Source organism: Oncorhynchus tshawytscha, linkage group LG14 (genome assembly GCF_018296145.1).
Source record: "Oncorhynchus tshawytscha isolate Ot180627B linkage group LG14, Otsh_v2.0, whole genome shotgun sequence".
Taxonomy (NCBI): Eukaryota; Metazoa; Chordata; class Actinopteri; order Salmoniformes; family Salmonidae; genus Oncorhynchus; species Oncorhynchus tshawytscha.
Genome location: NC_056442.1, coordinates 7,280,823 through 7,303,984, shown reverse-complemented (window position 1 = coordinate 7,303,984; position 23,162 = coordinate 7,280,823). Strand labels below are relative to the sequence as shown.

Genomic DNA, 23,162 nt, shown 5'->3' with positions numbered 1-23,162 from the left:
TGTTTTGTTTTGTCAACTTCCAAATAGGCCTGTTGAGTAAACAGCATTGTTTACAAAGTAAAACAATAGAGAGATAGGCTGTTGACATCAGATCATTGTCCATGACCGGTGAGTGAGCTGTGGCTCATTGGGTGAGTCAGTGAAACTGGAAAGCTTTTTTAGGATTATAATTTCGTCCTCATATTGTACAATAAGGCTGTGATATTTTTTCCACTAATTGGTATTTTGACCAATCACATCAGATCTTTTTCAGAACTGATCTGATTGGTCAAAGATCCATTAGTGGGGAAAAAAAGATCAGATTTGGGCTGCCTGTATAAACGCAGGCTTTGTGTGTCTCCACACACCTACTGCCTAGGTTTTGGATGGATTCAAGACAAGGTAGTTTTTTATTCATCTCAGATTATCAGTTTGTCCGTGTCAAAGTAGTCTGTAATGTCTATAACTTGTGCGGTATTAAAAAATATTCTGCTAAAGTCACCAGTCACTTAAAATGACGTAGAATTGCATGAAATGCTTTTATAAAAGCACACATTTTTCCCGGACCAGGGGCTACAAAAAATGTCCCCATTTGTGCAACTTCTGCAAGTGCCTCTACTCTACTGCTCTACTAGGCAAATACGATGATGTGCATGCAATGCTTTATTATAAAACAGTTTTTTATAATGTATTCCGGTACCTCAGAGCCCCCCAGGTCACCCCCCTCTCGCGCTCACTTTTTGTTTCAGAACCTCCCGATTTACAAATTAAGCACTGATAATAGTTACAATTTGGACTTCATGTGTTACTTCTGTAATCAGAACACTTTTCTAGACCCCTTAATTAACATACACACGAGAGATGGACCTGATTGCAAAAGATGCCAAACTGAAAATCAGTGATCACACATGGCCTTCTCACAAATCAAACTCCGGTCTTAATTTGTCCTGCAGAGATGGGGTAATACCCGGCCATCTCCCAGTGGGCCCTTCCTAACAGCCTCTAACACGACCTACCAGTCACACTCAATTAAACCAACCCCCACCAAACGGAGCGATTACCACTGTTTAACCTCAACCTTCTGTAGGCAGCCATCTTCCCCATCATTAATGAGCCCCTATTTTCACACTGCCTGCACAGGAGAGATGCAGAGAAACCCTCTTGGCATTTTGGGGGTACTTGTACTAATTGTATGATTAGGACGCTCCGCTAATGATGAAACAAAAATATGATAACATCATTTTTGTTGGAAATCTAGGCTACATAGTTAGTGAGCATTATAGTGCACTCAAAACAAAATATAGTAGCTGTATTTCTTCACCACAACATTGCACTTACAAAGTCATACCTATGATTACGAGTGCACAGTAAGGCATCTCACTTTCTCTCTCTTTTCACATCACACATATCTTTCCACAGCTCCTCACCTCTTGCTTTTAATTCTTTACCCGATCACACAGATTATCCACAGCAGTTCTGATTCCTGCCCTCCTCAAAACAACATGTCCACCAGCAAAGAATAGTGACCAGGTTCATGCATACAATCAAAAAGTCATCCCTTACCTTGAGTTTCTCGTAGCGGTCGCTCAAGGCCGCCACCTGGTGGTCTCGGTGTCTTCCTACCAGTTTGCACAGAGAGCAGATGAGCTGTTCGTCAGTGACGCAATACATGTTCACTTTCTCCTCCTCGTGCTCCAGGCACTGCAGCCCCCGCAGGTGGCAGTCCGACATGGGCTCGATCAGACGGTGGCCCGTGAAGGGCTTCTTGTTGGGGTGCGTGGCGCGCAGGCACTCATCACAGTATGACACTTCGCACGTCACACACGTCTTGACAGCATCCTGCGGCGGGTCCTGCTCGCAGAACTGGCACTGCACGTGGCTGGGCGGCGTCCCGGGGCTAGTCATGGCAGTGGAGGCGGGGATCAGGGCCAGGGCGAATCGCCCGGCGTCCTCGCTAGGGGAGTTGGGCCCGCTGTGGGGCAGCAGGGCCAGGGGGCCGGAGGAGGCGGCCCTCTGGACGCGGTCGATGATGTTCTGGAGGGTGACGTTGCGTTTCAGTCCTTCTAGGCCACGCTGCGGACTGAGAGAGATGACATAGCGGCAGGTGGGGCACTGGAATGCTCCGATGGACTGGACGGGCTCGTTGGAGGCGCAGTGGGATACCAGGATGCGATGGGCGCAGCCGAAGCACAGGCTGTGGGCACAGGGCAGGAGCAGTGGGTCCTCAAAGAGCTCGAGGCAGATTGGGCAAGTCAGCTCTGACTCCAGCGCTTCCATCCTCTCAAGCGGAACTCAGGCGCGGTGTCAGCGAAATCCAGGGTAACTGCTCAGCTATCTGGAGAGGTGGACAGAAAGAGTTTGGGGTGAAATGAACCGTTCACATAAATACACGTGAATGATTATCTGAAGTTGACTGATCATTTCCATTGTCATCCGATTCCGTACTTCAATGAAAACGAATTCAACAAAAACGTGGAGTGTTGACCTGTCAGAGCTTGTAGTGTTTACAATATCCACAGTATATGGGTGATGCTAAAAAAGTTGAGGTCATAGAAACAACAAAGCAAAAGTCTCTTCTGTTATTTTATGTTTCCTTTATTTATGTGTCTTAATTGTCTAACGTTAATAAACAGAGGACAGGAGTACAATTTATGTTAAACGTCTGTCTCGGTAACAGCAAGCTGTAACACGGTGACGGTGACCCAGAGCCCTTGTCAAAACCAATTAAGGAGGGATGTTTTTTACTTCTACCTGAAAACCTGGTTACACAACTCAATACATTTGGCAATATACATTTGTATATCATTTTTTGTAGGCCTCCAGGTGGGTTATCTAATCCCCAATTGATGCTGAATGCAGATAATCACTCATCAGAACAGAGAACTGAAATGTGCTCCCCCACAATGCCATTGAGACAGGTCAACTAAACACCCATGCCATTGTCTGAGGTGGCGGGTGCCAATACTCTCCCGACGCCATGCCCTTCTCTCAGTCCTGCGGCAGTGAAAATGTACCCTCAGACTTCAGGTTGGCCCGAGTACAGCAAGGGGCAAATGATTTTCAATAAACTGATGCTGAGCAGAGCACAGGAAACGGGACCTGTCTACCAGGAAATATAATGATTTGACAGCTACCCAGAACCATTATGTGATTTTACTTGACCATGGTAATACTGACCTGATGTAATTGAAGGGTTCAATTTGAACCCTTCTTCAAAGTCTAATGTCAATAACCCTTCAACGCTAGAGAATAATCCTTCCTCTAATAAAGCCGTTTTTCCAGGGATGTTCCCGAGTGCAGCATTTTCAACAGATGTCACTGTTTCCTGCACTTGTGTGTCCAGCGAATACGGTACTCTACATCTCTCTGACCTAGTTCCAAGTGGGACTAGACTGCTAAGCAACGCCACTCCCCTACCCCTCTGGAACTGTGACAGACACAAGTCTTCTTATTTAGTATGGAATCATTGCTGAATTCCTTTGATCGGGGACAGCGAGTTCGCTGAATGTCAACTGCAGAATGCGTCAACCTTCCGCCATCGGACAGAAGCTGTAGTGACCAAACACATTCATTGTTAAGGATCATACAATGTGTAACAAGTCGTACGTTTTAAACACGTACACCAAACTTGCCTACAATGATTGAGCTGATACAGAACTGAATAAATCAAGGGTAGCAGGCGCCGTAGTAACAATGACTTGGCTATCGCAGAGACAACTGCAGTGACCCAATCGTTTCCCTGAACTCGGCGACGAGATCGGTCCCTTGACTTCGGTGTACGCCATTAAAGTATGCGGCGGGCATGTCAAAGTGTCTGCCCTCAACCTACTAACACCAGATAAACCACGAAACCGCTGAATATATTCCCCTGGTAAAAGTCCAATGCAAGTAAGAACTTTAACAAATGCAATGCTAGTCACTTTACTAATGATTCCATATTTTACGTTACTCATCTCATATGTATTCTTTTCTACTCTACTGTATCTTAGTCTATGCCACTCTAACATTGCTTGTCTATATATTTATATATTCTTAATTCCATTCCTTTAGTTCGATTTGTGTGTATATGTTGTGAAATTGTTAGGTATTACTTGTTAGATATTACTGCACTAGAAACACAAGCACTTCTCTACACCCGCAATAACATCTGCTGAACATGTGTATGTGACCAATACAATTAGATTTGATATGAAGTGGAGCCCCCGTCAGTCTTTGCCATGGTCTTTTCCCTTCCTTAGCATGCTGATCCCCTCTTAGCCTACCCACTCAGTAACCACCGATGGCTCTCGCTCCCGTGCACTCAGCATCGCAGACATCTCTGCTGAGGAGGAGGAAGATGCTACAGAAGCTGAAGAGCCCGAATCAGAAGCACAGGCAGCAAGGAGCTCAGAGGACAGAGCCCTGAGCATGGAGACACAGCGGGGTGGAACACCGGTCCACAGCAGGCATCGCTCTGCTGTCTGCTTATCCCTTATCCTCCTCATGCACACACTGAATACACGGAGTCGTCTAGTGTAGCTGCCGACCATTGTTTCACAGGAGCCACAGAGGCACAACAGGGAAGGACAGAGTTGTCTGGGTAATTCCAGGAAAGTTAGCGAGAGAGAGCGGTTCACTAGAGCGGTTAGCTCTGTGGACAGAACCCACTTCACATAAACAAAAAGTGACACTGCAATCTGTCGGACCTCACAGTGGAGGTGCGGGAGGGATGGAGGGAGAGAAGAGAAGAGAGGGGCAGAGAGGGGGTGAGGGAGAGGGTATTGTCTTCTCTCTCCCTTCAGGGATAGGTGTCAGAAGAATAACCAATGTAACGCGTGTCATTAAAATACGGTGTGAATTTCAGATCTGAGGAAAGCACATTGTGTACACTGAGGGGTACACGTCCAGATATGTAAAACAATATTTGCGTAAGATTCTATGACATGTAGTGGGTTTAGACACTAGTCTTGGACTCTTCTTCCTATTGACCTCTGTGAAAAATAGACTGTGATGACCTTCCCAAAGGGCCTAACAAGGGTTAGTAGTTGAACTGAGTCTGAACCTTTAAGATCAATAAAATACTGTGTGGAGTTATGTTAGTGTGCTGATATGCCTGATAGAGTCACAAGTAGAATTACAATACTCTCCATTTAGTAACATTCAAGGCATTAACACTTTCTGTTGTAACTAAAATGGTGCCTCAGGCAGGTTTTGGTTGAGAAAGTTAAATGTTGCTGGTTTGGCAATTGCAGCCAGGTTGGGACAGGTACAAAGAATGGAGACTCACACTGACAGCCAGCTAGGCCACAGCCAGACTGAAATATGACCAATGAAGAAGAGGCTACACTATCTTCATACCGAGTTGAAACCTAACAGTTTGATTTACCGCTAAGGCAACTTTATCACTTTCAGCTAAATTTGCCTTAACTGTGAGTAAGTTATATGGTCCTAAGTAACATTTAGAGCAACCTTTTTTAAAGTATGAGGGGGGAGGGGGGAGGTCAACTTACTGTTGAGAGTTACAATAGTAGAATACATGGTGCAATTTTGTAATTTGGTTGTGCATCAGCAGTTTCTCTCTTGTTATGTCAGTCACTTGTCAGCTAACAATTTTTTGATTGGTAAGTTAGTCTAGCCAGCTATCTAAACGTGTAGTTATCGTGGCCGAATACTGACGCAGGGCACGTGCCCAGGGGCCCTGACCTCCAGGGGTCCCCCTTTGATTTTGTTTTGCACTCTCACTCTAATATCATATTAACATGGCATAATGTGTAGAATTGCATGAAATTAGCTGTAAAACTGCAAAAGTTTAAAAAAATAAATATATATAAATATATATATATATATATATATATATATATATATATATATATATATATGTACACATCTCTTCCCCATGGGAAAATTTGAAGAATTGCATGAAATGTGTTATGGAATTGCAACATATTCTTTCTGCCCCATGGCATAATGTGTCAAATTGCAGAGAAATTCCTTAAAGAAAACAACATTTTCTCTATGTCCATGGCAAAACATGTAATATTGCAGGAAATTACCTTTAAACCCCCCCAAATATCTCTGCTTTCAAGAGGGGGGGCACTGAAATATTTTGCTCAGTTAAGGCCCTCAAAAGGTGGCAAGTTTTCATGAGCTTGGGTCCCAGGATAACATTGAATTTCTCATTTGGGTCCCAGGCTGAAAAAGTTGAACAACCCCTGATTTAGAGCACTGTGCATATCCCATTCGGTCTCTCTGGATATCTTGTCTGTGTGTGGAGGTACTGGTCTTTAATCCAACTCGGTTACTAGAGGTTGTGGCTTTTTCACTATCTTTGATCTGTAACAATTGAAACAGATCATTTTTCTCTCCTGTTTCTAAAAACAGTCACTTCATGAAGAGTGGATGAGAGATGAAAGAGCGAGACAATACGCAGTATAAGGGTGCAAAGAGCAGATGCTCTGAGACAAAAAAAGGGAAAGTATTTGATTGAAGATTGGTTAACGCCTTCAAGCTACAGTATATTGAAATTGGGTGTAAAAATAGCCCTTATGCTCTCATAATAAGCTTGTGTCTCCTACTGAATGTGTGTAGCTGGGGTAGCCAAACAAAACACCCCTTATTCAATAATATGTGGAGAGAGATTCCCTTTCAGTTCGGTACAATGGGACGATCGAAAAAGAGAGATCCCATACAATGGTTGCCATTTTATAATCCCACGCTTGTTGTCCCAGAACAGCTGAAACTTAAAATAGAATAAACAAATAAATGAATTAACCAGCAGAAAGCTGCTGTAACAAAATGGAGGGGAATATTGTCTATCCGGTGGCTTGACGTGAGCGACTGTGGCATCCCACGGAAAGCAACGCTCAAACTAGGTCAAAGGCATTGACCTAGCTAATGTAATCAGTGTGTGGATGCGTATGCACTTTCATTTCCAAATGAACCGAGATGGGTGACAAACGAGAGGAGATGCACAATGTGTTTTGGGGCAAGAGAATGAAGCATTTATAGGTAGTGTAAATACAAACATGTCTTGTCCCCATCTCGCCCAACTTTTGGGGATTAGATGTGAGATACATACTTCAAATAGCAGGGTTTCTTTTGCCATTGTTAATGGGAATTTTTTATTTATTTTTGGGTTGAAAAAAAGGGGACCAAAAAAATACAAATGAATAACTAGAGTTTTATCATCCTTATCTGGTATATAATAAGAATCAAAGCTCACATGTCCATAGTTCATATATCAGGACATAATCTATAGTTTCCAAACCAGGGACAAAAATTGAAAAAAAATGGTTCTAGCTACCTAGGACATTTGAAAAAAAAAGCATCTGAGATTAACGTCTGACCCTAAAGTTTCTTTCAGGAGCTGACACCCCCCCCCCTCCCCCTTTACAATGTACCTGAAGTTATAGATGTTCTTTTGTGTATGAAATTGACACCACCCTTTGAACCATAGAATAACATTTGTTGCATGGTCTTCATGCCCTTGATGTCAGCTTTTATTGTCAATATGTACTGTAGGCATATTTCCCATGTCATTGTTGAGAGTGTGAAAATATCCACTACTAAATGGCTATTGGACCCCCTGGTTTTGGCATAAAAACAGATTTGTCACAGCTACAGTTCCATAGCCCCTCCACTGTTATGACACCAGTTCTAATATAGAGTGTATTGTTACCCAGTGTCTCTCTCCTTCTCCCCGTGACCGTCGCATGCAGTGCCCCCCTAATCACCTCTAATGACCGCCCCAGACCGTACGTCAGACTCATTAGTGTTAGCATTTAGCCCCCCCCCCTCACTTTTGGCCTGCCTGTCTCTGTTTCGGCCCTAGACATCCTGCCTGTTTATCCATAATCCGCTCCTGCCACTGTGTCTGTGACCAATCAGAGACTTTCATGTTGAGGATCGGGTCAGTCACGACTAATGGGATTGGACGCTGTATTTGAGGCTAGGGTGTGAGCCAGGCGATTAGAGGGGGACCCGGAACCTTGAACTGGCACATCTGACTCAGGGGGGTCTCTCTGGCTATGATCCTCATCTCACTCCCCCCTCCTGACTGACCCAGACATGGAATAATAATAAAAACATTTATTTAAAAAAAAATTGTGTTGGGGACAGATTGGGGAAGAATGTGTTTAATGTATAATAGTGTTTATAAAGCTGACAGGCCCAGATGGAAAAGTTTCCATGACGCGTGTGTGTGTGTGTGTGTGTGTGTGTGTGTGTGTGTGTGTGTGTGCAAACATGCATATGTGTGTGTGTGCGTGCAAGCATGCATATGTGTGTGTGCGTTGCCTGCGTGCTTACGTGTGAGTGCATGTTTGCACAGCAAGTCAGCATAAAAATGGCTATCCTGTGAAGTAGTGACACGCGACATACGCCTAATTTCCTGATTTGAGTCCCATATGTGAGGTTAGGAGTTTGTGTAGAAAGTGGGAGTCTGTCCAGTTTACGGTGGAGACATCTTATATGACCTGTGTGATGTGAACATTACATAACTCCTTCATCTATAATGCACCATACTGTATAGGGTCGTTCCTCTCTACCTCGCTCCACTCCCTTACAAGACAGATGACGAGAGAGAGATCTATGCAAACAACAATGCAGGTGTGTGTGCATGTTTTCATGTTTTCAGTGTCTGCCTTTCAGAACAGCTGAGACTGTTGATGTGATTTTGTGATACTCTTCAAGGCCCAGTTTTTGTTTCCACAGACATGGCTAAGTGTCAGTCAGTGACAGGGGAGGAGAGAGGGGTCAGGGGTGACATATGCCTCTCCACTCATCAGCCAGTTCTGGCAGAGTCAAAGGCCCAGTGCCGGAGTGGAGAGAGTGGGAAAACTTTACCTGGCGTCTGTGGAATGTTATATGGAGCTAGGAAGCTTACGGTACTGAGTTTAACAGTCTTAGAGGTCAGAGGTGGGAATGTAATAAAGGTATGTGTGTGTGTGGGTGCACTCTTTTGTGTGTGTGTGTGCATGTGCGTGTCCGTGTGTGTGCGTGTGTGCATGTGTCCTTCCGTGTGTTTGTGTGGTTGTGCGCCTATTTGTGTGTGCGCCTGTGTTTGTGTTTGTGTGTGTGTGTGTGTGTGTGTGTGTGTGTGTGTGTGTGTGTGTGTGTGTGTGTGTGTGTGTGTGTGTGTGTGTGTGTGTGTGTGTGTGTGTGTGTGTGTGTGTGTGTGTGTGTGTGTGTGTGTGTGTGTGTGTGCGTGAGTATGGTGGTCTTATATCTGACACACATCGTCAAGTCATACTGATACCCATTTCTACCAGCAGAAGATGTCGCTATAGACTGCAGACACGTGGGATTGGGGAGCCCTCGTCCTGACATGTCAGTAAGACCACGGGTCATTGGTTGCTCCATCAGTCACACTCCAAGAGGCTGACCCCAGGTTACCCTTGGCATGCTTGAACTGACCTGGTAAACAGTCATATAAGGTCATAACAGCATACATAACACCTTACACATGGATCAACTTAGAAGCTCTATGAAGCCACTATGGGAGGTGTTTAAGCAGCCAATGTGTAAGTGATTTCTGTTTATGTTTCACACTTCAAATACTACACCTTTTCTGTAGTAAAAGACATAAGCTGACACACACCCCGAAATTGTTTTGTAGAAGTGCTGAGTAACGGAGAGTAAACTATAAAAAGAAAGAAAGTTGCACACTAATTATGCTCCCAAATATGTGATGGGTGTAGCAACCAACGTTTTAGCACGCAGTGCCTTCTTCTTCGGGGTTTTCTGTGCAATGTACCATACACAAGCCTGTCTATTATCTTGCCTGTTTTAATACTGTTGTTTGTCCATTCTTGTGATATGAATGTGAGAACTCCGTTTAATTCTTCAATTTACACACGAAAATGACCATCAAAGTGACTTTGTAAGACGTTTCAAGAAAGAACGCTCTCTGGTGGCAACAATGCAGACGTGCAGAAAGACACATTCTTATACATTTGAGAATCTGCTTCGCTGGATCTTGAGAGAGACGGCTCTCATCATCCCACATTCCATCATTTCCCCCAAAATGGCAACCGTCACACTTTTCCTATTTCAATTGTTCTCGCTCTACTTTGCCGAATGACTATGGCTGATCGCTAGAAACTGAAAAACTGCATTCCGGTCCACACGACTTCCTTGATCGAAGAGGCAGAGCCAACATCCCAAACAAGTCTCTCATTGTCAAAGGCTCAGTGCAGAAGTTACCATGGAAATATTGTTCATGCATCTATTGGACCAAATAATCAAAGAACGCATAACCATTGGCGCAGAAGAGAAAAAAAACTGTGTGTGGCTCATTTCCTACCGGTAGATACCCAGATTGCAATTAGCAAACAGCACAACTGTACTAAACTGAAAACTACAAACGCCTCTGCCACTACAAACGCAAAGATAACAGCTAAGTCACCACCCATCTAATTACCTTATATCAACAAGACACACAACATAACCAGAAGTGCATCAAAGACACAGGAAAGCAGAGACAAACAGACAATGCTGTTGTTGCTATATTTATGCCCAGTGACAAACACAGAGCAAGTCACAGTGACTCATTCCCACAGTCTGTCATGTCCTGTGGCAGGTCAAAGTGGCCCCACGAGAGCTTATCAGACTATGGTCCTCAAGCACTCGTCTCCACTGACCAAGTCAACTGTGGACCGCTTTATAACAGGTTAACAAAGCATCAACCATATCATGAAATCACAGCTCTCCCTTCATTATCAAAATGCAAAGCCTGATCCAAGATATGTTTGTGCTGTTCGTCACCCCATATGGTCATTGTCATGAACAAATAGATCTGGAACCAGGGCAGAGAAGGTTAGAGGGGCATCTCTGTGCCTTTGACCCACAGCACTGTGCTTAGGGACAGGAGTCCTCAGCAGAGCGTTGTCAAACGCGTGCCTGGCTGGAGAGGATAGTCGCTGAATGGGCAGATGTGACCTCTGCTTCCCTCCTACTCTGTGTGATTAGTATCACACCATGTTGACAGCAGTATGCTGAGTGGATTTGGAGGAACTCCGAAATAACATAGCATAAACAAACACAAGTGCACATGTGTATACACACACATGCAGGTACACACACACACGCCATCCTTCCAATTGCCACCCCACCCATGCCCCCCCCCCTCCCCCCATAGTCAGTGTGTCAAATTCTCTTCAATAAAAAACCTAACAGTTCAGGTTTCTCACACCACACTAACTTTGTGAACACCCCATCGATATCTCTCACCCACTCATGTAAAGTTTGCCAAGAGGACAAAAGCTCGTCTGCGTCCCACAATTAGGTCGCATGAAAACGATTGTGGAAGCGAACAGAGGCATCACTCCCTGCGCTGATACAATCACGTCAAGCACCCTTAGGAGTCCCACTGTATTCCAGCTTTCAAAAACATTTAACATATCACAGTCCCCTTCATCTGAATATGCAAGGCGCTATAACAACTACTTATGTTATAACCCCAGACAGAAAACCCTGTTCTAGTCTCATAAACACAATAACACTGTTTCTGAAGTAAAGTGTATCACACTCTACAATTCTACAAATGATCGATAGGTTATATTGATACAGTAGAATATTCACTAAATGAACTACCTCTCACAAGTATATGGTGGTAGTCCCATCTGGAAATGTTGCCTATTTAACCTTATGGTCATACGATCATTAGGTCTGTAACTGTAATCCCAGTTATTGATGATTAGAACTCATCTCTCTCTATGATACCATCATCACTAGATGTAACGAGCTTTGGAGAGGACTCCTGATGAGCCCTGCTTTAAGTAATCAGAGACCCCACAGCCTCAGGGACCACACAACAACATTTCCACACAATCAATCACAGTCCTCCTTACCTGCCACATGGTTAAAATCCCATTGTCCATAAGCAGAGTGAAATAAGAGAGGAAAAAGAAATGAGAGAGCTGAACTGAGCTGCTGAACCGTCAGGTCAGTAGAGGCCCTTCATTCTCCGTTACAACAGATCAGCTGCAGCAGTAGTAGCCCAGCAATAGTCCAGTCCGACTGGGGGAACTTTGTGTCAGTGTGCGTCTGTCTCTGGCTGTCACATCGCCTCTCGTGGCATATTTCCTCGCACCCTAAAGCCGCTCCTCTCCCCAGCCCAGTGAGAGCACGCAGGCAGGAGGAGGGAATCTAGCTCACCGCTCCACCTCCCCCTCCCCTTCCCCCTCCCCTCCACTCTGTATTCAAATAGCTTAGTGGGCGGCTCTGCTTTAGATGAGCCAATCGAGAGGTACTGTAGCTAGAGCAGGGACAGCCCACGCTGTGCAGTCAGTTGGTACAGTACAGTATGCCTGTTGTGGGATTATGGCAGCTGAAATTGAAATGTGTCAATCACCAATCCTGGTTTATAATCTTCTTTCCCTCCTGGTATTGTCCCATTTATAATTTACGCTCGTTGCAATCTTGTCAAAGCTCTCTGTCTCGATTCGTCTCTCTCTTGGTTACTCTCTTGGTATCTCACTCTCGCGCTCTCTCTTTCTCTTTCTTTCTCTTTCTATGTCTCTCTCTCTCTCTCTCTCAAACACACACATACATACACACATATGCACACACACACACACTTGCAAAAGTTAATTGTAGCATGCTGTTTTCTCTCCCCAAACGAAAGAAGGTTAGATTAAAGATTCTGGCCCCAGTCATTTACTTCTGGAGACAAGTAGGGCGTTCGTTCTCCCTCAACTTCTGCATTATATTGAGTGACTCACTGACCTTATCTTGAGTCACATTCCCCATAGTCACTTGAAAAGTTCAAATCTGCCACCACCCTTCTAGAATCTGTGCATTTCAAAGCAAACGTGTTTGGAAGAAGAATGTAATACGCTTGTATTCATCAGAAAGAGTTGAAGTTTAAGACAAGCCCTGGGCTAAAATCAATGACTGAGGGCGCTGGGCTAGTTAAGCACCCTGACCGTGGCAGTGATTCTGGCTCTTATTTTTAGAGTTGGAACCGGATGAGTAAGGCACAGTTTTAAAAAATGTACTTTTGAGAAAGACAAGTAAATCCATTTCCATCTAAGGTTCATTTTAGACAAGAGTTGAGTTTTTAACTGAAAAGGCAAAGTTATTGTACCATCCCAAAATACGCTTTTATATCAGCTAAGCACAGTTGATGAAACATGATGTGTAGTCTGCAGAAATGCAAAAAAAAATAATATTGTACATTTTAAGACGAAGACTATGTAGCAGGTTTGAGCAGGAGAGAGGTTTCTCTAGCTTTGGGAAAAACACTACGCCAGAATAGCCTCAGTAAATAAGTGCTCATCTCCAGAGTAAGCTGATATCCTCCGTTTCCCTTAGAGTAAAAAGAAAATCAAATAAAAGCCACGTTCTCTTTGCAACCTTTTGAGAGCTGCTGCTGCTTTGGGATGTGCTGTTAGGTGGAGAGGCCTCTTCAGAAAGCACATGAATACCCACAGCACAGACTCTTTCTTTAATTAAGCCCACAATAGACCTCCAGTCACAGAGCCTGGCTGGAAAGCCCCCGGCTCGGGCTGTAATAACACAATGCATGCCACTCAGCACACAGGCGGAGCTCAGCGTTCTTCAGCCTCTTCAGTGTTCAAGAGACTCTTATACGAGTCAAGAAGGTCATTTATAACAAGGTTGAGCCTTGCGTCCTCCAATGTAAAGGATTTGATGTGTTATTTATTTGATTGATACTGTGCTTCTATTCTTTTCTCTGTTCTTTCCTGGGAAGGACCGCCATCGAATTAGTACGTGGAAGTAATATCATCAACCTACACAATGTCTGTGGAATCATTAGTGCAAAGTCAGAGTGTGTGAAAGTAAAAATGCCATCTCTTTCATCCGGGTGTGGATGATTACTGTGGTTGAAACTCACATCAATTATGAGCACAGGCTGTTTTATGGGGTTTCTCTACCTTTCTTTCTAGGATGCGTTTTTGGGAGCCTTGGTTTTAACGTGGTGGAATGCTTGGAATGTTCAGGAGATTGCCTCCTTTCTCTAAGTGAGCCCATTAAAGGGATAAGCCTGACCAGGGCTGTTACCAGATTATTTAGAGGGCACTGCCGCTATGGATAACACACACACACACTCCCTTCTTATCAACATCTCCCATCTTCCTCCCTGGTCGTAACATCTTTACCACTCACATCTATCTCGACTCCCCCCTGCAATGAACTGGTATGGTCTGACAGGGGAGCTCCTACACATGTTAGTGGTAGTTTAATAAAGCTGAGTGGAAATCTAAAGCTCTCTGCATAGCTTTGTTGACAAAGCACTCACAGAAAAGGGAGGGCACTTTAATAAAAGTACACGTCTGCCTCGGGGGGGGGGCATCACGCTCTAAGGCGTCATGGCCTCCAGGCAAATCCCAAACACATTTCTTCACTTGGTGACCTTTGCCCCTTTAACTGAGTTCAGATGGGCCTTTAAGGAGGGTTTTTTTAAACTCTTTGTGGTGATATATACGGCCAGTGTTTGCATTTGGCTTCTCAACACAGGCACCTAGAAAATATTTTCGATCTAATCACCAAGTTCCACAGGTATGCCTGGCTGCATGGTTCAACAAGACACCGAGAGAAACGACATGTCTCAGCTGAAAGGACCAGACATTCTCTTTTAGCTGTGCCATGTTGTTCAGGGACTTCCTATGAGTCGGCTGTGGTTGCTAGGCAAAAACTAATAATTGGACACAAACTGAATGAAATGACCGCTCAGGGATGAATGAAGAGGTGACTATAACCAGTGAATAATGCATTCTCCTTTCTGCCAGGGGACACAAGCCAGTGAGATAGCCTACAAGGGCTGAATGGAAATACACAACATCAATATCTTTTGCATCATGAATTGTGTGTTTTTGTCTTTATGGTTCAGTAGACATCCTGATGCTGAATCAAATCCAGTATTGAACAGTGAAAACAGTTTGCGGCGATGCTGGAAGTGTTGGCAAACACACACACAAAAGCCCCTCGCCCGGCACTGAACTCGTTCTCTGTCACACGGGGGAAATCCATTTCAAACACACGCATGTGCACAGACACATATGGGTACAAGCAGGCATGCGCGCACGCACACGCACACATGCACACACACACGCACGCACGCACACACACACCCACACACACAACACTGGCATGTCACAAAACATCACCATTTTATCACAGTGGGAACGGTATTACAAAGAGGCCTTAAACTGTCAAACACGTCCACTCCACTCTCGCCCTCAACCCACCCATCACTGACACCAGCTAGGCTCCGGCAAGGAACTAAGATATCGAATAAAATGTAGATTTTGGACCCTGTGATGGTGCGATGTGCTATAATCCTCTACGTTCTCAATCTAGTGGCATAACTACTGTATATGTTCCATGTATTTACTATGACCAACTCGCATGGATTACAGCGGAACTGTGATGTGCCAAACCCATCCCGATAGCCGGCTGATCCTTTTTTTTTTACCCATATCGTATGTAGGCACTATTTGTCGAGTGCCCATGTAAGCTGTGACGCTTGAAGTTATTAGAGATGAAACGATTAAAGAGAGAAATGATATCTAATGGACGCATCACTCATATCCAGTGTGGGGGAGTGAGCACTGGGGGTTTGTTCAGCCAATCTGAACGTATACAATATATAACACGGTTTATAAGACAGTTAAAACACGTCTTATAATAATTTAGAACAAACGACTTGACGGAAACAACTCGAAAGAATAAGTCAAAGAGGACGAATATGGATGGGAGAAGACTAAGTTCCCAGGCGTGCTACCACCTGTACCACCTGCCCTTGCTAGCAACGTCACACTAAAAATATCCAGGTGTATAAAAATCCAAGTTTATGAATAAGTCATGAATACGTCAGTCACTCTAACCTCGCCGTTCCCCTAACAGTAGAGCTAGAAGTAGTGCACTGTGTAATGTGACAACCCGTTAGGGATAGACGTGATTTATCTCTCCTTCAATACAGAGAGCAAGAGGTCTATACCCTCGGCTAGCTCAGAACTGGAATATCCCACTTCGCTCTTCGCTAATACGAAAGTTATGCATCATCTTTAGGCATCAAAGACAGAGAGATGGGAGAGAAATGCTTAATGGGGCTAAGAGAGGAAGGCGTAGGAACATTCATCAGAGTCATGCATTTTACATGAGCGGACACGGGCTAGCTATGGCAGAGGAATTAAAAATGGTGATGAGCGGCCATTAGGTCGCGTGATCCATTGATACGCCCTCGAGCCAGGCTATAGTCGTGGATCCTATCAAAATCTCAAATGACTAATTTTCCTTAAATTCTCCATTCACCTTCCAAAAGTTCCAAATAGGGTCCAAACTAAACAAAACGTTCTAAGGACCTCAATGGGAAGTCAAACAATGGGTTTCTTTCACCTGAAATAGTTTAAACCATGAACAGTTAAGTCTGAAAGGTCTAATGCAACCGTTTTTATCTCAATATCAAATCATTTCTGAGTAACAATTAAGTACTTTACTGTGATATTTCTCATTAAAATGGTCAAAAAGAAACAAAAATAGCTTCTTAGCAAAGAGCAATTTCTCAAGCAATAATTTAGCTAGGACTGTCTGGGAGTGGAAAACTGAAAACTAGCTGTTTTCTGGGAGAGGTTTCGAACTCCCTTTTATTGATCTATACTCTTGGGGGAAAAAATGTGTTATCTAGAACCTATAAGGGTTTTTCGGCTGCCCCCATAGGATAACCTTTTGAATAACCCTTTTTTGTTCCAGGTATAACCCTTTTGAGTTCCATGTACAACCCTTTCCAAAAGGGTTCTACTTGGAACCAAAAAGGGTTCTCCGATGGGGACAGAGTGTGTAAACTTTCTCAGAGTGTGTAAACTAATTTACGCCTGGTGATGTCACCAGGCAGGCCAAAACTCAATTCCACCAAAACAGGCTGAATTTTCAGGGGGTCTTTTCAAACAGCTCTTACACTAAAAGGGCATTATCATAATTTTCATAATTTCACAGTATTATTCCAACCTCATAGTGTGGAAATATATATAAAACGCAGGATAATCATGTTTTCGACTACACTGGGCCTTTAACAGATTCTGACTCAGACTAAAGGCAAACTAAGCGCCTTATCTCTATTCTTTTTTTACATCGAAAACCTAAATCAATAAACCACCGACAGCATAGCCTTTGTCCAGCAAACATTGCATTGTAGGCCTCTATCTAGACTGAATGTGATGTTTTGTTCTTAAAACACATTACCGAATTTATCATAGGCCACATGCTGATTTCACATGAATTCCCTTGGCACACCGTGGCTTTGTTGTCTCACAACTTGTTATCCGCTAACGAAGAAAGACGCTTTCTGATTGGTGGCGATGCAATGCAACCTTGACACTTCCTCTCAGCGTGTGCTCATGCACGGGATGGGTATATCAAATGAGTCCAAATGGATTGTGTGGATGGAAAACAACATTGAGGGGTTGGTGCATCGAACTGTGGAGACAACAGAGCGTTTCCATAGTCGATAGTGTGGAACGAGAAGCGTGAAAGCATGATCAAGTCAGCACAGTGTCACCCTCCCTGGACTAGATGTTTGTAAACACATTACATTCAGTTGCTCTTGTGACGTTTAACCATAAGTGTTATATTTTGTAAGACTTTGCATCAAGTTGATCTTCTACCTGTGTACTAATGCTGAAACACTGTGGGCATTAACAACATGTTAACAATGTTGTTACTAGCGTAATTGCGGTGTTACTAAATGTGTATATGAGCAGCCTAATGTATAGTGTTACCTGAATTTCATAAATATACCCTGTTAACATAACCCGTCCCATGTGAATTCTAAATGGATTCCGTTAGGTTCATTGACCATTTATATGACGTTTAACTTTGATTATATATATATATTATCTTATATAACCAATGTGCCAGGACTGTCCACCAAAGCACTTGCATTTAATAATTACTGTCCCCTTGAGCCCGTTTTAGTGGAGATTAGGGGAAATTGATAACAAAATTAAATTTCCCCAGGACGAATAGTGGCCTTTCTGTATTAATGAGCTTAAACACAGCGTAGCTGTGTACACACCTTGCATCTCAATGCATTGTTATGGTCTCCCTCCATAGACTGGGTCAAATGGGTCCACAAACACAATGGATAATTACAAAGCACAGCAGATTGTCTGCAGCAAAAAGCATGTAGAAGGTTACCTATAAGATGATGTTTCAGTGCTCGAGTTCTGGTAAGAATACATGTGTAACCTTGCTGTCGTTTCGCCACAGTGACAACATGAAATAGGGAAATAGGTTGATTATCTTCTTTCCTTTTAAGTCAACGTATGTTTTCTAAAGGCTGGGAGACAATCAATACTGTTCTTTCTGTACTCGCTTCTCTCCTCTTTTATCCTGGGCTATCGTCTAGCCTAGCTTGAAAAGAAAATCTACTGCTCTGTTGTGTAAATGCAGTGCCATTGACTGAAAACGCCATCCAATCGAATATCCAGTTAGCGCCGACAGCTGTGTACACAGACTCCATCAGCGCCTTTTGTCAATGCAACTAAAATCATGTTGGCACAACGCCTAAAATCAACCAGTTCAAATCAAGTGTGCACTTCAGAAACAATAAACCTACATGATGGCGTTAGGCCCTTGTAAATCAACTCAGATACTCAGATTAGGCCAATACGGGTACACTCTGAGGTCAATGACTTGCCCTGGGTCTAAGTCAAGATATTCAAGCCAAAATATATTTGCAGTTATCAGTTTCTGCTCTAAGATCTCTCTCATGGTTGTTTCTGTTCTATATTGACGGTGTCAACCGTGTTATAGTCAACAAACCTCCACAGCAGCTTCCTATCATGTCCCTGTATGCCCAAAGTCTGACATCGCACTAACACTTTCATTAGATAGTGATGTGAAACTGGCCTCAGGGTAAAGTCATTGACCATTTTATTTGTGGCAGGGTCATAGCTGGTTTAATAGACATGACATTGAATCGAAAGACAAGTTTGCACAACACCATCCCAGGGGTAAACATACTACGACTGTATGTCCTCTGCTACTGTACTCCAGCATAGAGCTGGAAAAGGGTGGCCACTGAACCTTTCCCAAGCCAACACACTTTAATGAGTAGGTGCGGGTGGAAGAATAGAACTAAATATCCGACCTCCACCACAGTAAATTGGATTCGCTTGGTTTTCTCAAGCCTGTCTTTGCCAAGAGGTACGTTCTAGTGTCATGTCTGGTCACACGGAACACAAACCACCCTTCACACAGTCCAGTAACCCCACAGCGTAGAAAAGAAAGACCCTCACAAACAAACCACTTTTAGTTCTATTGACAACTCCAGCATTCTTGACTCAAGTGGGAAACTGTGTGATGTGGAAGAGCCAGAGAATGGCTGCCAGACACTAGAAGTCACAGCAGGGGGAAAGGATAGATTTTCAGCAGGAATTTGGGAGACTGGCTGGCCGTGAATAGATCTGAGACACAAGGCCTGGCTTGGAAATGGTGGTGTTTCTACCATGGCAACAAGGGAGTTGGTTTATTAAAATCGGACCACAGTAATTAGCCTAAAGACGGACTGTGCTGATGTGAACTCTCCTTTGCCTTGTTGACCACTGGGAACCATTGTGGTATCTTCCCTTGTAGGCTTTGACTAACAACATATAGCAGTCTATGTAAAGGAATATCTGTATCATTCATATAACTAATAGGTCAGCTTGGGTACAGAGGTTAAATGTCACAATTTTTACATTTTAATGAGACCGTGTTGTCATCCTTATAGGACACATCACTGCACTATACTCCTCTGTAAACTGGTCATCTCTGTATACCCGTCGCAAGACCCACTGGTTGATGCTTATTTCTGATCCCTCTTAGGCTTCACTCCCCCCTATCTGAGATATCTACTGTAGCCCTCATCATCTACATATAACACCCGTTCTGCCAGTCACATTCTGTTGAAGGTGCCCAAAGCACACACATCCCTGGGTCGCTCCTCTTTTCAGTTCGCTGCAGGACAGTTTTATCTCTCTTCATTCAAAGACTCAATCATGGACACTCTTACTCACAGTAGTGGCTGCTTTGTGTGATGTGTGGTTGTCTCTACCTTCTTGACCTTTGTGCTGTTGACTGTGCCCAATAATGTTTAAACAATGTTTTGTGCTGCTACCATGTTGTTTTGCTACCGTGTTGTTGTTATCTTGTGTTGCTACCATGCTGTGTCGTCATGGGTTTGCTGCCTTGCTATGTTGTTGTCTCAGGTCTCTCGTTATGTAGGGTTGTGCTGTCTCTCTTGTTGTGATGTGTGTTTTGTCCTGTATTTATATTGTATTTATTTATTTATTTATTTTAATCCCAGGCCCCCGTCCTCGCAGGAGGCCTTTTGCCTTTTGGTAGACCGTCATTGTAAATAAGAACTTATTCTTAACTGACTTGCCTAGTTAAATAAAGGTTAAATAAAGGTTAAATAAAGGTTAAATAAAGTAAATAAATACATTTGTACTGAAACTGATCCCACCAAAGTAATATGAATACATTCTCCATTGTGTTTTTACTGTTTGGGGGGTGGCCATGACTTTCTGATGGAGTTTATTTGACAAGTATACAAAGACAAAGACTTGGTATAACAGCATCACTTTCTCTGTGTTTCTATGTCAACAGTCTCAGCAGTGTGACCAACCACAGCTCTGTTCCAGGCCTCAGGTCCAGAACTGCCACTCCCTGACTTTGTCACGACTGCCTCAACTCTGCGTGTCAACTAGAATCAGGGATTTTCTGAAGCGAGGGGCAAAAAGTTATTCAAATCTATAAATACAAATGTAGAATTTTAATTTGAGTCAATTTGCTACAGTAGGAAATTAATCCTACAGCAACAGGAAATGTGAATTATCATGTAGATTGTAATTTCTGGACGTTTTTGTAGGGGTTGATACATTTGTCATTAGGGCAAATCAAGTTTGACATTTTAAAGTGGAAATTGGGAACTTTAGAAGCCTTTTTAAAATCTTGAATACACTGCAAGTGTAGGAAAATTGCAGGAAAAATCTTAGCAACAAAACAGTGATCAAATGAACATCCTACTTCTACAGTATATGTCTGAGCTCAAGCAGTCCCATTTCACAGTTTCTCTCAGAGGACAAACATTAGCTCAAGGTCAACTGAGAAGTCTGACTAAGAAAGTACATCTTTTCACAAGTACAGTGCCTTGCGAAAGTGTTCGGCCCCCTTGAACTTTGCGACCTTTTGCCACATTTCAGGCTTCAAACATAAAGATATAAAACTGTATTTTTTGTGAAGAATCAACAACAAGTGGGACACAATCATGAAGTGGAAGGACATTTATTGGATATTTCAAACTTTTTTAACAAATCAAAAACTGAAAAATTGGGCGTGCAAAATTATTCAGCCCCTTTACTTTCAGTGCAGCAAATTCTCTCCAGAAGTTCAGTGAGGATCTCTGAATGATCCAATGTTGACCTAAATGACTAATGATGATAAATACAATCCACCTGTGTGTAATCAAGTGTCCGTATAAATGCACCTGCACTGTGATAGTCTCAGAGGTCCGTTAAAAGCGCAGAGAGCATCATGAAGAACAAGGAACACACCAGGCAGGTCCGAGATACTGTTGTGAAGAAGTTTAAAGCTGGATTTGGATACAAAAAGATTTCCCAAGCTTTAAACATCCCAAGGAGCACTGTGCAAGCGATAATATTGAAATGGAAGGAGTATCAGACCACTGCAAATCTACCAAGACCTGGCCGTCCCTCTAAACTTTCAGCTCATACAAGGAGAAGACTGATCAGAGATGCAGCCAAGAGGCCCATGATCACTCTGGATGAACTGCAGAGATCTACAGCTGAGGTGGGAGACTCTGTCCATAGGACAACAATCAGTCATATATTGCACAAATCTGGCCTTTATGGAAGTGTGGCAAGAAGAAAGCCATTTCTTAAAGATATCCATACAAAGTGTTGTTTAAAGTTTGCCACAAGCCACCTGGGAGACACACCAAACACGTGGAAGAAGGTGCTCTGGTCAGATGAAACCAAAATTTAACTTTTTGGCAACAATGCAAAACGTTATGTTTGGCGTAAAAGCAACACAGGTCATCACCCTGAACACACCATCCCCACTGTCAAACATGGTGGTGGCAGCATCATGTTTTGGGCCTGCTTTTCTTCAGCAGGGACAGGGAAGATGGTTAAAATTGATGGGAAGATGGATGGAGCCAAATACAGGACCATTCTGGAAGAAAACCTGATAGAGTCTGCAAAAGACCTGAGACTGGGACGGAGATTTGTCTTCCAACAAGACAATGATCCAAAACATAAAGCAAAATCTACAATGGAATGGTTCAAAAATAAACATATCCAGGTGTTAGAATGGCCAAGTCAAAGGCCAGACCTGAATCCAATCGAGAATCTGTGGAAAGAACTGAAAACTGCTGTTCACAAATGCTCTCCATCCAACCTCACTGAGCTCGAGCTGTTTTGCAAGGAGGAATGGGAAAAAAATTCAGTCTCTCGATGTGCAAAACTGATAGAGACATACCCCAAGCAACTTACAGCTGTAATCGCAGCAAAAGGTGGCGCTACAAAGTATTAACTTAAGGGGGCTGAATAATTTTGCACGCCCAATTTTTCAGTTTTTGATTTGTTAAAAAAGTTTGAAATATCCAATAAATGTCGTTCCACTTCATGATTGTGTCCCACTTGTTGTTGATTCTTCACAAAAAAATACAGTTTTATATCTTTATGTTTGAAGCCTGAAATGTGGCAAAAGGTCGCAAAGTTCAAGGGGGCCGAATACTTTCGCAAGGCACTGTAAACAGAGTTCCTGGACAGCCATCCTACCTTTCATCGGTTTCCCAAGAGCATATTACCTTCCTGACCTCGAAGTGTTAAGAAACATTTCAGAATGTATCTTATCACTCCCTTGGGACTAGCTGATGGTGTTATATGTTTAGATGAGGGGGTGGAAGGAGGAACCAGGCCCCTGCACCAATACACTTATCTTGTCATCCAATATTTATGTTAGGACACAATATGCCATGCTATAACAATGGACCCAGGGCAGAACCGTGTGAAAAGAAGAAAGAAGCCACACATAAAAACAACCAACAATGAATATTAAAACTTAGGTCGCAGCCACCAATTCGGACTATTTGATGTGCACTCTGTAAACATACTGAACCAAGCATGTGTGTTATTGATGTTTAGAAACTGGGTGGTTCGAGCCCTGAATGCTGA

The 23,162-nt window shown here is 43.3% G+C and overlaps 1 protein-coding gene across 2 annotated transcripts in view; it reads right to left on the bottom strand.

The window, feature by feature from the left end:
* Nucleotides 1-23,162, bottom strand: part of LOC112266469 (E3 ubiquitin-protein ligase Midline-1) — a 65,841-nt gene that overhangs the window by 25,964 nt on the left and 16,715 nt on the right. The window contains exons 1-2 of one of the 2 annotated variants that reach the window (XM_024443955.2): nucleotides 11,808-12,092; nucleotides 1,543-2,314 (exon numbers count right to left, since the gene is read on the bottom strand). In XM_024443955.2, coding sequence (XP_024299723.1) covers nucleotides 1,543-2,256 — 714 coding nt within the window. In that variant the 5' untranslated portion in view covers nucleotides 2,257-2,314; nucleotides 11,808-12,092. Of the gene's footprint in view, nucleotides 1-1,542; nucleotides 2,315-11,807; nucleotides 12,093-23,162 lie in introns of those variants that run through there. The other variant, XM_024443956.2, reaches the window with a different exon arrangement.